This window comes from Eptatretus burgeri, chromosome 17 (genome assembly GCF_056783735.1).
Source record: "Eptatretus burgeri isolate ZD-2024b chromosome 17, Ebu_testis_v1, whole genome shotgun sequence".
In the NCBI taxonomy this organism is placed as follows: Eukaryota; Metazoa; Chordata; class Myxini; order Myxiniformes; family Myxinidae; genus Eptatretus; species Eptatretus burgeri.
Genome location: NC_140977.1, coordinates 42,116,484 through 42,132,547, shown reverse-complemented (window position 1 = coordinate 42,132,547; position 16,064 = coordinate 42,116,484). Strand labels below are relative to the sequence as shown.

Here is a 16,064-nt window from a genome sequence, read left to right as displayed (position 1 = left end):
GGAGAGAACATACATTGCTTTATTTTGTATGCAAAGAAGAACATACATTGCATACAAGATCGAGGCTCATGGGAAAACGAGGTGATGGAAGAGATACCTTACGATGATAGAAGAGTTGAATACGCCAAGAAAGTGAATGAATGGAAGAGAGAGAGAGAGAGAGAGAGAGAGAGAGAGAGAGAGAGAGAGAGAGAGAGAGAGAGAGAGAGAGAGAGAGAGAGAGAGAGAGAGAGAGAGAGAGAGAGAGAGAGAGAGAGAGAGAGAGAGAGAGAGAGAGAGAGAGAGAGAGAGAGATAATGAGGGAGAGAGTATGCGAGGAAGCACAGTCACCTCCAAGTGCGGAAGTGGGTTTGAACTAGACAGGGTCAATAGGGGTAAAAATGATTGTTGGATTTATTACTACCTGAAGATAAGTTTTCAAGAGAGGAACATATTGTTACATCAAAGGGTCCAGCTAATGTGGGCCACTCAGAGGCAGAGGTCCAAAGACCTCTGTGAATGTTGAAATGATGTTTAAAGTTACTTCATTCAATCAATTATTTACCATTTACAAAACACCAAGGATCCCCCATGATAAAAACTGAAACTGGCGGTGAGTCATTCGTGAAGGCAGGAAGGTGGAAAAATGTTTCTCTTAATTTAAAACGTTTATTAACAAAATATATACCAACACTAGGATAAAAAAGACAACAATGCCTGGACAGATCTGACACAGAAAGACAAACAAAATAGGGAAGGTAAGATTTGGAAACCCAATCTTATGTACACTGAAAATACAAGCAGGTTTTAATCAATGATTCGCAGGTACTTTGCATCTTCTGTTGTCCCTTCTCTCCTGACAAGCTTGTCGGTCCATGCTGATGAAAAACAGCCCCATAACATGATGCTGCAACACCCTGCTTGACAGTTGGGATGGTGTTGACTGGGTGATGTGCAGTGTTCGGCTTGCACTAAATGTAACGCTTTGAATTTAGACCAAAACGTTCAAATTGTGTTTCGTCTGACCGCAAAACCTTTCTTCACATACCTGTAGTATCATGAAGACGAGCATAACCCGCGCTCTGCGCGACATGTTGGGGTGGGTGTGTTTGAGAAAGGAACTGATGCAGAGTATTAGTAGTAATTTTACTTTAATGCAGTAAGTGGAATACAATTTCACTGTTTCAGAACCATTTTATTTACTTTTTTTTGTACCATGCACCTCATATGGTCTTTGAGATAATGTAAGCTGAATATCACGTTACTGGAGCACAGAACAAAGTCGAAGATAGCGTGACACGAAACCACAAACTCGGAAATAATATACAAGATGATTTTTTCACAAAGTCTATATGAGCTTCGAGATGCATCTTTTTCAATAATGGCTTCTTTCTTGCCCCCTGTCCATGGAGGCCAGCTTTGTGAAGGGGGGAACATGATATTGTTGATTGATGAACACTGACCCCCATCTCGGACATAGAGCCTTGCAGATCTTTCAAAGTCATTGGTGGATTTACAGTGACATCCCGAACCAGTGTCCTGCTTGTCCGGCTGCTGAGTTTGAATGTTCAACCTGATCTGGGTAGAGTCTGGGTGGTATGATATCTCTTCCACTTCTTAATAATGGATTTCACCGACTCAAAGGGATAATGAGTGACTCTGAAATCTTCTTATAACCCTCTCCTGAACGGTGCTTCTCTACCACTTCATGTCTGACTTCTTTGGAAAGCTCCTTGTTCTTCATGTTTGCCTTGTTGGTTGACCAAGTGAGTTGCACTGCAAAACTCCTTTGATAAGTGGGGGAGCTTAATTTTTTAGTTAAACCACTGATTGCACACAGGTGAATCCTATTATATTTATTTTGTAACCTTTCAAACAAATAATTTTCTCCTGAAGTGATTTAGGGTTAATTCTGCAAAAGGTGTTAATTACTTATGCAATTGAAAATCATCTGATATTCTCTGTTAATATAACTCATTCACATTTTATCTGCATTTTTTTTTAGCTTTATCACTTTGGAGTAGTTTGTGAAGATGAGATATTAATTTTGATTTGAAAGCATCATGATATAAGCTCAGGTGGCATCAAAATGTGAAAACTTTGGAGGAGTGTGAATACTTTTACCGGCCACTGTAAGTAATCCGCTGTAGTGCCAAATTACCATATTCACACAACAAAGGGAGCAGGTGAGGACTTAATGCAGGCATCAGATGGGCAGGTTGGCTTTGCATAAGGTGAAGTAGGCTTGGGGCAGAAGAATGGTGAGTCGCAGGATATATATATATATATATATATATATATATATATATATATATATATATATATATATATATATATATATATATATATATATATATATATATATATATACATATATACATATATATATATATATATATATATATATATATATATATATATATATATATATATATATATATATATATATATATATATGCATATATACAGTATCTCACAAAAGTGAGTACACCCCTCACAAATATGTAAATAATTCAGTGTAACTTTTAAGCAGCTGTGCTGGAAGCAAAACCTTAGAGTTGATGACAGAGTAGACATTCTGCAATATGTTTGCAGGCACAAAACTGCCATTCCATAAAAACAATGTGGCATATTACGAATATTTCTAAAAGAGGAGGCAACAAAAGTGAGTACACCCCTGCTATTGTCTGCACAAGAATCAAGTCAAGCATGGAAAAACAGCTTCTGTTTTCATCATTTTCTGCATATTTAAGTCAGAGTGTTAAAGGTACAAATATGCACCAAACAATACACACAATGTCCATAGAGCTGCAACCTCCCTGGTATGTTAAAAGTGAAGAAGTGTACTCAATGCACTAATTGTCTATCTGCTTGCTGAAGAAATAATTGCATTGGAAATACTGTACCAATCGACATTGAGAAAGCAGCATGGCTCCTCATGGTAAAGAGCTCTCAAAAGATGTCAAAGATCGAATCGTTGCCTACATAAAGATGGCCAAGGATACAAGAAGATCAGTGCTTCTTTGAAAGTAAGCCCCAACACCGTGGCCAAGGTCATCCAGAGGTTCTCCAAGAAGCGTACAACAATGAGTTGCGCTCGCCAGGGCAGACCAGCAAAGATGACTGCATGTACTGTTCGTCAAGTTCATAATCTAGTCCTCCAAGACAGACGACAAAGTGCCGCCAAGATTGCTGAAGAGATTTCTACAGCTTCTGGCCAGTCTGTTAGTACGCAAACCATACGTCACACACTCCATCGTATCGGGTTGCATGGGCGTCGTCCAAGGCGTAAGCCTTTCCTGAAGCAGAGCCACAAGAAAGCTCGCAAACAGTTTGCTGAAGCACATCAATCCAAGCCCCTGGAATACTGGCAACATGTCCTCTGGTCTGATGAAACGAAGATCAATTTGTTTGGATCTGATGGAGTGCAGCGTGTCTGGCGGCGGCCTGGGGAACAGTACCAAGACAAGTGCGTTATCCCTACTGTCAAGCATGGTGGTGGTAGTGTCATGGTTTGGGGATGCATGAGTGCTGCCGGTACTGGAGAGCTCAAGTTCATCGAGGGAAACATGGATTCTACGATGTTCTGTGACATCCTGAAGGAGAAGATGTTACCCTCCCTGCGAATACTTGGTAGAGGAGCTGTATTTTAACACGAAAACGATTGGAAGCATCATTCCAAGCAGACAACTGCCTTTTTGAAGAAGTCGAAGGTCAATGTGTTGGAGTGGCCAAGCATGTCACCTGATCTAAACCCAATAGAACACCTGTGGCGCATCCTGAAATGTAAGGTTGAGGGACGAAAGGTGTCCAACATCACACAACTTCGAGAAGTCATTGCAGAGGAGTGGAACAGGATCCCAGCAAAGACATGTGGAACACTGGTCAACTCCATACCGAGTAGAATAGCTGCTGTGCTCAAAAACAATGGTGGACATACAAAATAATGAAAACAATAACGCTTCAATGTGAGAAAGTACATAGGGTGTACTCACTTTGTTGCCCCTCCCCCTTTAAACAGATATGCCCAGTTTGCCACATTGTTTCCACAGAATAAATGTTTTGGGCCTGTATATGTATGACAGAATGTTTATTCTATCATTTCTTTGAGTCTTGTGTTTATAATACATCTAAGTAAAAAGTTACAACAAAATATGTACATTTTTGTAAAGGGTGTACACACTTTTGTGAGATACTGTGTATATATATATATATATATATATATACACATATACATATGTTTTTTTCATCTTCATTGAATACACTAACAACTCAATTTTTTTTCTTTTGCAGGTGTGTATTTGCAAGGTAAGGAAAGTTTTTTTTCATTCCAAAAATTTACTTTGAAGATACAATTCATTGTGAAATTGCATAAAAGCAATTTATACCTTTGAAAAGTAATGATCTCACTCGAATTTTGATGTTACTTTTCAGAAAAATCATTAATAATACTAATTAATAATAACAATAAAATTTTCTCTTTGTTCTCGTAAAAAGCAACAAATTGATTAGATTTTGATGAAGATCCAGCTCCAGATACTGGAATTCTTTAAGTGATGCTTCACTATATTGAGAGATAGGGCCAAAAACGATATGATATTTCACTCTTTTGCAGAATATTTCAAAAAGTTATGGATGAACTAATATGAACTAATTTATCTTCAAGTCACACCTACATATCCTTGGTGAGATTAAGTTGTGTTGTTGCAGGGATGTCCTTGCAATATGAAGTATTATCGTTTGGGATGGTGTTCAGAATTTGAATGACACTTTGCTGGAGTCATGATTGGACCCATCATATGCCAATGTCATCCATCTCACTAAGATATATGAGTGCATAGCACTGCATCTTTACCTCTGCCACCGAAGGTGGATGGAGGTTATGTTTTCACCCCTGTCTGTCAGTCTGTCTGTTTTGTTTGTCTGTTTGTGAACAACATGTCTCAAAAAGTTGTGGATGGAGTTGGAGGAAATCTGATGGACAGGTTGCGTATGTGACAAGGATGAATTGATTCAATTTTGGTGAAGATCTGAATCCAAATCTGGATCTGAGAATTTCTTAAATTTTTAAAGTGCTTTGTTATATGTTATGCTTTATGTTCTGTTGCCTTGTTATATGTTCTGTGTGTTAGCTCTTACATGAGCCTCGACAATGTATCCCTTCCCCCCCCTCACCAAAAAGTAATTCTTCACCATTGAGAAAATGGGCCAAAAACGATATGCAGCATGAAATTTCAAAAGGTTGTGGATGAGTTATGCCAAAATGAGGTGGATGAGTAGGGTAGATGACAATAACAAGCCAATTAGAATTTAGTTAAGTTCCGGATCCAGATCCGGACGATCAATGGGATACAAAACGTAGGGATAAAAGCGATTCATCCACAGGTTGATGGAGTACTGCTCTCTCTCTCCTCTGGGCTGGCTCACCTGCCTCACGTTTTGCTCAGATTGATGCCGTGGAAACCAAGGCCTTAAAGAGTATTGGAATCTCCCACGATGAAGCTGAGTCGATGGGGCTATCAATCACTTCGCCATCGCAGACAGGTCGGTGGTCTCTCTGTTTTTTTCCCACCAACTTTCTGGTTTTGCACCATCTGCTCTGTCCATGTTTTGTCCAGCCCAGGTTTCTGCAGGGCTCACACGATCCACCATCAATTCCCTTCTAGTGCAACTACCTAAGTCCAAGGGGCATATCTGCGGAAAATAGCACCTACGGCAAGCACTGAAATTGCGCCCCTGTCCAAACATCTGACACCCATCTTTTAGATAACTTTACCATCATATCAGCTCAAAAATACAACCCAAGCTCGTTAATCTTTTAATGAACAAATTATGGCACTACATGAAAATTACAACTGCACCTTCCTTGCTTTGACTGATGCAAATTGGTCGATGATGTGCTCAGTGAGTTTTTTTTTCAGTTTCTTCTCTTTCAACACTCAGCTGAGAAAGATCACAGAGTCTGCCTTGACCCATGGAGGCTCTCAAATACGAAAGTATTTGTTTTAACTTGCTGAATTATCTCTCACAGGTGGCAATGGAAACTGCGATGGTTAGGTATTATCTGAATAGCAATGTGAAGATCGGGAGAGACAGTCTCATCTCAATACTGAACAATAAATCTGAGAAGCTCTTCAGGTCTTGATATTTTCATGTTGGCCCGACTTCATAGCAACATTCTGCAATCCAAAATTTCTTCATATAGCTGCTGTCCATCAACATCAGAGCTGTACAATTCGCCCAAATTTTCGCACTTCTTCTTTAGGTCGTTACTGTCGGCGCTGTAACACAGTCCCTCGACATCGAGAAGGAACCCAAACTTGGCATCAGTGTCGTGCAAACGAACTAACCTTTTGTCTATTTCTCTGTGAAGTCGGTCGAGTGTCCCCTTCATGACTCTTTCCGTTTCCTCCTTGGCTGTTAACCCAGCGTCTCTCGAGTTCTCATCAGCCATCCGTTTCTTTCGTCTCTGACGTCTTTCAACTTCAATATTCCATTCTTGACAGACCATGTCCTGCTCAGTGCCCCCCCCCTTAAAGTGGTACCCAGGGCATGTGCCATACCTGCCATACCCTCGGTAAGCCACTGCCTAAGTCCATTATCAGTGCTCACCTCCACTCATTCGTTCCTCTTTTTTCTTGCTTGTGGAACCAACTTCCACACTCTCTTCAATCTCGTTCTTCCCTCCAGGTCTTCAAGACAGCTGTTCACCACCATCTCATATCATCCCCAATCCAGAACCACAATTTTTTCTACCTTTGTTAACCCCCATCCCAACCCACACCCTCACCAATCCATCCTCTTTCCAAATTTTCAATTTCCCCTCCTGAGAGCTTCCTTCTGTATCCATGTTGTCCACCCTATGCATCCTCTCCTGCCCCTCATTCCTCCCCATGCCTATTGTTTGTCAAAATATGCCCCTAACTTGACCTTCAACTCTGCTGTTGTTGTTTCCCCCCTGTCTGATATTCCTTTTGTCCTGTTGCATCCTGATCCACTCAGTTGACTAATACTATCTCTTCCACATGTATACCTCGACAATGTATACAAAAAAACCCAAAACTGTTCAGCCTGATAGAGGTATGCGCTCCACCGAGTGCCGTTCTAGTTCTGTATGTAATTACTCTTTCATCACATCATGGAAGTTTGAACAGGTTGTTCATCTCACAATCCACCGCGGAGTCCTCTCTTCACTTTTGATGTGATTTTTCGTGTTGCTCGTCGTTTTCCACTTCCTAATGATGTTGTTCATGGTTCACTTAGAGGTGGTTAGGGGGGGTTGAAATTGTCCTATTGGAAGTAGTCACTGTTTGACAACCGATCATCAATTCCTCTTTGACTCCGTTAACTCCATACTCTGGAGCAGGATGCTCTGAGCAATGAGACTGTTTCCTGGCTATTCGGACTGAGTCAGTTGATGATATTCATGGTTATGTAAGTCGGATGCATGTGTGGGGGTTGCCTTATGACTTTTATATAGGACAATGTATGATGATATCGCTAGTATCCAGAACAATCGTTGTCCATGCACAGACACCATATTGTTCACATTATGTACCAAATAATTGATTTGGCTGTAATATTTTCATTCAATTTTGTCTTTGCAGTATCAAGAAAATAAGACTGTGGAGATAAAGGTGGGTTTTGAACATCAGATGTTTGTTGCAATTTATGCCTATTCTTTTGTGGTGGCCTGCTGGTGCATCCATTTGTGTTTCTGAATAATGTAAGCCCCAAATAATTTTCTTTCTTCTCCTTGTACTTTTGAGGATGAAGAATTGAGCTCGTGTCTGAAACAAGTGAAAGACATGTGCAAAAGAGAGTGTCACGAGCAAGGTCCTCTATTGGTATTCAAGGTCGGTTACTCCTCGTGGTGCTTCAACATAACGAGTTTTGGATCGTCGACATTATATGTATGCATCGTGGGGGGAAGAGCATTGTTAATTCATGAAAAAAGGTCATTGAAAAGCAAAAATTGAGGGAGATAAACAGATTGGGGAGAGGGAGAACAGGGAAATTACATTGGGAGCAGAGGAAAAAAAGGAGACGCCAAAAGCATGGACTGGAAATGGAGATTTTGTATGAGAACAACGGCACTCTCTGAGGTTCAGAGATCGGATAGTGGTGAGATTATGGTGGATGGTTACACCAACTACTCATCTAGTTGCTCTGATGGACACCATTCCCAATGAGTTGCTGTAGCTGTGTCCAAGAAGCTGACTCCAATGATAATTGAGGTAACAACGGTCATCGAGCGTATTATTCACCACTCTTTGGGTGCGATTTCCCTGGACTCGGTATATGCTCTGACTGAGGTGAGTGATCTCACCGTGAAGGAGGCATTATATGCCACGCAAGAGTCTGTGGTTGATCAGTGCCCAGGGCAAGATACTCTTCTAGTCTTGGGGGATTTCAGTGCATCGATTGGCACTGATAGGAATTGTTATGAGATGGGTGTTGGTACCCATGGGTCTGTAACTGTGAAACAGGATAGCACTAAGTTCCTTAAATTTGCAAGAAGTCATGGAATTAGGGTGACTGGTTCATGGTTTCAGCACCGACAGCCTCATTGCTGGACTTGGTATTCCAATGCTGGTGGTGTAACAAAGGAGATTAACCATGTGCTTGTTGATGGTCAATGGAGGATGCTCCAGAACTGCAGGGTCGACCGGAGTACTCAGTTCCTCAACACCGAACAAAGGCTTGTTGGAGCAACTCTGAAATTGCAGCTGAAATCCAGGAGAATGGTGTGGCATCCTGAAGCGATGTGGAGTGCCTTCAAGACTTCTACCCTTGATGCTACCGGTGGATGTTTTGGAACGCACCGTCAGGTGAAGAATAACTTTGTCTTCCAAGGGACACCGGATACCATTGACCAGAGTCGCAGGGCCAGGCTTCTTGGCAGAGCTGAGCTGTTCGGGGAGCTGAGGCATAAAGTTGTACATGTGCTGAGGGCAGACAAGGAAGCCAATGTGTGTGGGATCTGTGAAGAGGTCGTGCATCTCCTGTGGTCGAGTGATTCTCACCCTACTTTCAGAGGAATTTGTGCATTGCATTCCTCCAAGCCCATTTCTCAGTGCTCAACAGTTAGAGCAGACGGTGGTGAGTTATTGACAGACGAGTTTGAAGTGAAAGCTCACGAGGCTGGTTACTTTGAACTGTTTTACCAGGCTGACCCACCAGCTGTTAAGTTGAATGTCAGGGGTGTTACTATCCCTATTGCTGACCCTCCAATCAACTGTGAACTGCATTCGTTTGTGGAAACACAGTCTTCGGTGAACCAGTTGAAATGGGGTAAAGCGCCTGGGATCTGTGGCATCCATGCTGAAGTTTTCAAGGCCAGCGGAAATGCTGTATTCATGTTGTTGTATGCAGTTGTGTCCTCTGTTTAGAGGACAGGCATCATCCCAAATGAGTGGAAGGGGCCTTGTTGTCCCTCTCTGGAAAGGGAAGGGTGATCGCTAGGACTGTAACAACTACAGAGGGGTGACGCTGCTCTCAATTCTGGGCAAGGTCTTTGCTTGGATAATTCTTGATAGGGTTTGCCACCATCTGCTTGAGCACTAGTGTCCAGAGCAGTTAGGCTTTACACCAAAGAGGTCAATGATTGACCGTATCCTTGTATTCAGGTCCTCACTGAACCCAGATGAGAGTTTCAGCAGGTGCTGCTCACAGCCAATTTTGATCTCAATAAAACATTCGATTCAGTGATTTGGGATGCCCTCGGGAGGATTCTTGGTCTTTGGGGGGGGGGGGTGCCCCCGGAAACTGATAAATCTGATTTCTGAACTATACTTTGGTACTGACGGTGCTGTGTGGTGTGGTGGTTTCATCTCCGAGTTATTTCCAGTTGTTACTGGAGTTCTTTGTGGGTGCGTACTGGCTCCCACACTTTTCAGTGCTTGAATGGACTGGCTTCTGGGGAGGATGTCAGAGAGATCAAGCTGCGGTGCATCGTTTGGGAGTCTCAAGATATCTGACCTTGATTTCGCAGATTATGCAGTCATCTTTGCTTATGGGGGCCCTCAAGGTGCTGAGTGAGGAGTCAGAGCCGCTGGGATTACGGGTTTCGTGGGTCAAAGCTAAGATCCAGGCTTTCAATGACATCATTGATGCTGATACCTGTTTGTGGCGAGGATGTTGAGGTCACGGAGAGATTCACTTTCCTTGGTAGTGATATTCGTGTCTCTGCTGGCTGTGAGCCAGAGGTTGATAGAAGTCTGGATCAGGCCTGGGGAGTCATGGATTCACTGGATCATGAGGTGTGGCGCTGTCGGCACCTATGCAGCTGAGTCTTTAAGTCGTTGGTCCTTCCGGTCTTGCTCTATGGATGTGAGACTTGGACTCTGACCAAGGATCTGAGATGGAATCCAGTTCTCTTTGGCGAATACTTGGCTATCGTTGCTCAGACTGTGTACAATGAGAAGTTGCTGAGAGGGACTCAAATGAGATGTGTTACATGTATAGTCCGTGAACATGAGTGGAGGAGATCAATGGGCCGACCACGTACCTCCATGGCGTGGTGTTTGCTTCCAAATGCCTCCACGGGTGGAGGCAGGTTAATCGGCATCGCAAGGAGATGGGGATGGGCCAGGAATCTTCCTGAGGGATTGCCAGACAGAGGCCCCTGGAGCACTGGTGGAAAGTGGATGCACCGATGTGCTGCTCCAGCACGTGTTCCCATACCTGACCTTACCTGGCCCTTTAGAATTGGAAATCTGCACCTTGTTCCTGAACTCCACTTCCTCCATCACACTTTTTGCATTTTTGCATTGGATTCCACCTTCTCTTTGGCGAGCCTACTTCCTCATCCTTTTCCTGATAACTCCACATGCCTTTGACATCAATCACATGTTACAGGAGTGGTTGTTGAAGCAAAATAAAATAAAACCATTGTTTCTGATGGCAGAGTAAAAATTGCTGCTTTGTGTATGTGAAGATCAAAACTGTAATAAAAGTTTCAACTTGTACCAAAAGGCATTCAACAGAATGCGAGTAATCTCCAAAGCGAAGACCTGTATATTGCACAGGTGCACAGCGTAATAAAATATACGAGTTCCCTTGCACAGAACTTCAACACAGCAGGCCATTAGGCCCATGAAAGCCTGTGCACTCGTTGTCAACCTATGTTTGTTTGTGCATGCTCTATCCTTTTCTTAAAGGCCAAGCATCAAGCAAGGAAGCAGCACATACCCTTTTAAAATTCTTTGGTATGACTCGGACAGGGTTTGAACCGCAGCCTTCACAGACTCAGAGCCAGCAGATACGAATCATTACACTACCAAGTCTAGTTGATTTTGATGATTAGATTCTGATTGTTGTTGTTTTTTTTTAGTACAAATTTAGTTCCTCTTGAATTGTACATTCTTTTTTTTTTTTTTCTAATTAATGTTAACTATAAGATTTCATCACATCCATCCATGTCAGTGTGACAAAGCTAACATCAGTGCCGTCTTTGACTTTCCCCTTACAGTATGTCTATACAATGAAGAATTTGCCGAAAAGACTGAAAAAGGTGACAGTAAGCCGACAATTTGTGAAAGACTGCAACCAAAATAAGGTCAGTTGATGGTCCTGGGGGGTGGTTGAGTGTAAAATGAGGTCTCACCGATTTTTTTTTTTTCCCAAAGCAGGAGGCACCTATATACAGCGGTCTGCAAAAGTATTCACCCCCGACCAATAATGCCACGTTAAATGAATTGGAAATTAAGGAGAAACAATTTTTCCAAATTAACTTTTTTATTCATAACTGAAGAGATCAAGCTAAACACTGTAATAGTTGAAGGAGGTTACATGTCAGGAATACCTGAACAAAAACATGTACAAATCCAAATTCACTGGTTGCAAAAGTATTCAGCCCCGTTTAGGTCAGTACTTGGTGGAAGCACCTTTTGCATTATGTTTGTACCATATCCTGATGCTGTGTGGACTGTGCTTCCCTGCTGATGGACCTCTGGTAGCTTGTACATGTTGCTGCGTTTGGGCCTGGGGAGGAACTGCTGAAATCTACCTTTCCGGGTTCTTCCTGACAAACAAGGAAATCAGACACAGGTGGAGGCCATTCAGCCCATCGTGCCTGCACAACATCAACACCGCACTAATTTATCAACACAAGATCCAAAGAAGAAAAAGCAATATATTATTTTTTTAATAGTGTTTTTAATCAACATCTTTGTTCTTTGTTCCTTTCAAATTTCTATCTTATTATTTTTTGAGATCAAATGAGATCGAAGAGAATGTGGAAGGCGGTTGCACAGGCGGGAAAAAGGAATAAATGAGTGGAGGTGAGCAGTAGCTCTGGATTTCGGCAGTTTCACTGAGAGAGTGGTTGTGGGGGACCATGTGCATCCTGAAGATACTTGGGGGACAGAGTACGGAGAGGGCAGAAGGTGCAAGAGCAGAAATAAGGCGGAAGAAGACAGAGAGACCACCGACCTGTCAGCGATGGCGAAGTGATCAGCCCATAGACTCAGGTTCATCGCGAAAGATTCCTATAATCGTGAAAGCCTTGGTTTCCATGACGTCAAGGCTGAGGAAGATGTGATGCAGGGGAGCCAGCCCAGAGGGGAGAGCAGTACTCCATCAAACTGCGGATGAAAGCCTTGTCGGTGGATAGGAGCTCAGGTGTGCCAAATAAGGACTTGTATAATGGAGGATGCCCAGTTGGTGTCTGGCTTTGGAGGCCAATCCTGAAATATGACTCACCCAAAAGAGATCATGCCTGAGAGTCAGACCCAAGAGTTTGAGTGTACTCTTTGAGAAGGTTGTTGAGAAAGTAGATGGGAGGGTTTACGGAATGGTCATTTCGGAGAGAGAGAAATTGTGTGGGATTTCTCAGAATTGAAAGACATGTTCCAAGTGTTTGACCAGTTTGTGATTTTGTCAAGGTCTGAGGGGATGGAAGGGGCTGCTGTCTGTCTGTCTGAAGGATGAGGGATGTCATGCCAGAGGGTGGCGTAATCAGCAAATCGAAAAAGAGGATTTTCCAGAGTCAGTGAGATCCTTGATGAAGATTAGGAATAGGATGGGGCCGAGAACACTGCCTTGGGGTACTCCAGCCTTGACAGGGAGAGGAGCTGAAAGGGTTCCGTTGAGAGCCACACATTGGCTATGAGAGTGGAGAAAGTCAGTAATCCAAGAGTGGAGTGGATTCCATAGGCAGACAGTTTGGAGAGCAAGGTAGGATGCTAGACTATATTGAAAGCTCGAGATATTTCCAGAGAGACGGCCCTGATCACGACACTGATAATGAGGGCCTCCACTATTGTTCAGAGAGGAGAAGTAGAATGTCCAAGATAAAGTGACCAGGTCTGAATCCAAATTGATGATCTGAGATGAGGCTGTTGGAGAAAAGGAATGATTTTCTGTCAACTGTGATGATGGATTCCATGACCTTGTTGATGATTAGAAGGAAGTTAATTGGTCTGTATGTAAAGGGTCCGTTTTTGGCTGATTTCCAAGCAGATGGAAGATGACCTATCAAAAATGACAGGGTGAAAATGCCAGTGAGGAAGTGCAAGAGCAGCAGAGCAGATTTTTAGGACAATTGAACTGATGCTGTCCGGTGCAGTTGCAGAGTCAGAGTCGAGGGTTGCTAGAACCTTTTTCACCTTCTCAGGTGCAAAAGACACATAATTCAGGAACAGTTGCATACGACTGGGAAGGATGGGTACAGAGTGGGGTGAGGAACACAAAATTTGGAAGCAAACACAGAATTGAGGCATTCGGCGTTCTCGTGAGCGGAGTCAGCTGTGGTGCCATTTGAAGTAAGGGAGGGGATGGAAGGGAACCATACACCAGAGACAGACTTAACAAGGTGCCACCAGGTTTTAGAGGAGGGAGACAAGTTTGCAAGCTCATTATTGAGGTTAGATAGATTTTGTTTCTGGCTCTGTTGAGTGTAGACACACACTTGTTCAAGGCTGTGTGGAATGATCTGAGGTTGCCTTCGGTTGGATTTGCTTTCCAGGAGGAGAATGCAAGTTGTTTTAAAGCAACTGCCTCCCCACAGGATTCAGAGTACCAAGAGCAGGAGGATGGGTAAGGTAACTGAAGACGAGATGGAATTAATCTGTGCATAAGAGACAGCAGGTGTTGGTGGAAGAATTCCCAGGATTAATTAATATCAGGGGCGGTAGATATAGGGGAGCAGTCCTGAAGTGTAATGGCTGTTTTCAGTCCCTGCCTGCTTGCTTGAGTGGACTGCTGGACTTGCCGGCACTGAGGCTGTTCTCTGAGCATGGCCAGAGAGATGTTGACCTTCACAAGCACATGATCAGATGAGCCAATTGGGGCAGAACACGAGCAAAAATGGAGAATCACTTATGCAACTGAGAATCATCTAATTTTCTCTGTTAATCTAACTTATTCACATTTTATCTGCATTTTATAGCTTTATCACCTTGGAGTAGTTTTTGAAGACTCTAGATATTAAGTTAGATTTGAAAGCATCATGAAATAAGCTCAGGTGGCATCAAAATATGAAAACTTTGGAGGTGGGGGGGGGGGGTGAATACTTTTGCAGGCCACTGCACACAAGTAGAGCATGTTTGCAGACGCTTGGGTTTGAATGTCAATCCAGGTTTAAAACGTGATCCTGTGTTTCGCAGGCAGGGCGATTGATCAATATGTGTGTTTTTGATAATTTTTTGGCAATCTCATTTGTATTTCGTCAATTTTCTAATGTATGGCCTTGTATTTGCGCTCGTTTTATCTGAATTTTCCAGAAAAGAGGACTGTTATCACAGGGTAAATATGCATTGTCTAAAACATGTTATGGATGTTATGTTTGTCATAAGTGGGGGTTTGCTAGAGCCACCATGCCTTGTGCAGAAGTCCAACTGTATATGTAAACATACAATACTTAAAATATGCACTGTAACACTTACTGCACTGCACCCTGCCCATAAGTGATAAGTGTTCATGACTTCCTTCCACTGAACACCATCTCGAAATGACAGAAACCCATAGACGCTTCTCAAATCATACTGCCATAAAACCGAGAAACACCCACTTCCTTGGAGAGCAACCTTTCCCAAGCAACATCAGGTGACATCAGAATGCAAAAGTTGCATCAGCATGCAAAATTTCAACTTTCTAGCCCATCGGGAAACTACTAAACATTTATATGAGTGAACAAGTCATTGAGTGGTTAGAAAGAGTTTTACTTTTATATATGAGACGTGCAAGAAGGGAATGAAAGGAGAAAGTAATGGAGGGCAGGGAGGAGAGAGTGACTATGTTAATTTTGGAGTGGCCTGATATGTGTTCCCATTTGAGCACACATAACTGTTGATGATGTTGGGATGCCAGGTTCAAATCACATATACAGTGTTTAATTTTCCAATTGCCTCCAAATGTCCTAGCCCTGGAGTTGATACAAATTACAAAATCCAACATAAACCAAAATCATTGTACCTTTGCTTTCCAGCCACAAGGGCAACCATCTTAGCATGATAAGACAAGTATGAGTTATTTTATTTTACAGAACAATTCTTCATGAAAATTATTTAAACAAATATATTCCTGGTTTTGCTCAAATTCCTAACCTTGCCTTGAACCTGATGCCACTGCAATCAGACAGATGGCCTGCAACACCTGGTGTGCCGCATCAAGAAAAGGTACCTGCCTCAACACAAGAACTTCCATTCACTGCAACGTCGTATGAATTGCACGGTGTGTCATAACAGAAGAAGAGTTATTTTTGTTATAATAATTTCTTTCCATTTAACCAAAGCAGTCTTGCTTCAAATGTTATTGTATGAACTCGATTGAGCCTTGACCTTCAGCAATATTTATCCACAGACGTAATGGCTAAAGGTTTTTAAATCAGAGGTTAGTAGTTGTCTTTCGATTTACTGGATAAAGTTTGTTTGATGGTATTATTATCATTATTATTGTTGTTGGGCTGTGCTACGTTTCAGTTAATAACGTTATTGGACTGTTTCCTGGCAAAATGGCAAACCCCTTTCAGTTTTAAGGGTTCAGAACATCTTTACAAAAACAATACCTGAATGTTTTTATACACGCTGTTATCTATGTAAGGAAGGCAGCGGTAGAAGATGGAGAGACCACTGACCTGTCTG

The 16,064-nt window shown here is 42.4% G+C and overlaps 1 protein-coding gene across 3 annotated transcripts in view; it reads left to right on the top strand.

The window, feature by feature from the left end:
• The window catches only part of LOC147009888 (uncharacterized), a 46,553-nt gene that overhangs the window by 19,711 nt on the left and 10,778 nt on the right, over positions 1–16,064 (top strand). The window contains exons 4-8 of one of the 3 annotated variants that reach the window (XM_085861517.1): positions 4,273–4,287; positions 7,587–7,616; positions 7,749–7,835; positions 11,453–11,539; positions 15,559–15,654. In XM_085861517.1, coding sequence (XP_085717643.1) covers positions 4,273–4,287; positions 7,587–7,616; positions 7,749–7,835; positions 11,453–11,539; positions 15,559–15,654 — 315 coding nt within the window. Of the gene's footprint in view, positions 1–4,272; positions 4,288–4,675; positions 5,524–7,586; positions 7,617–7,748; positions 7,836–11,452; positions 11,540–15,558; positions 15,655–16,064 lie in introns of those variants that run through there. The other 2 variants (XM_085861519.1, XM_085861518.1) reach the window with 2 other exon arrangements.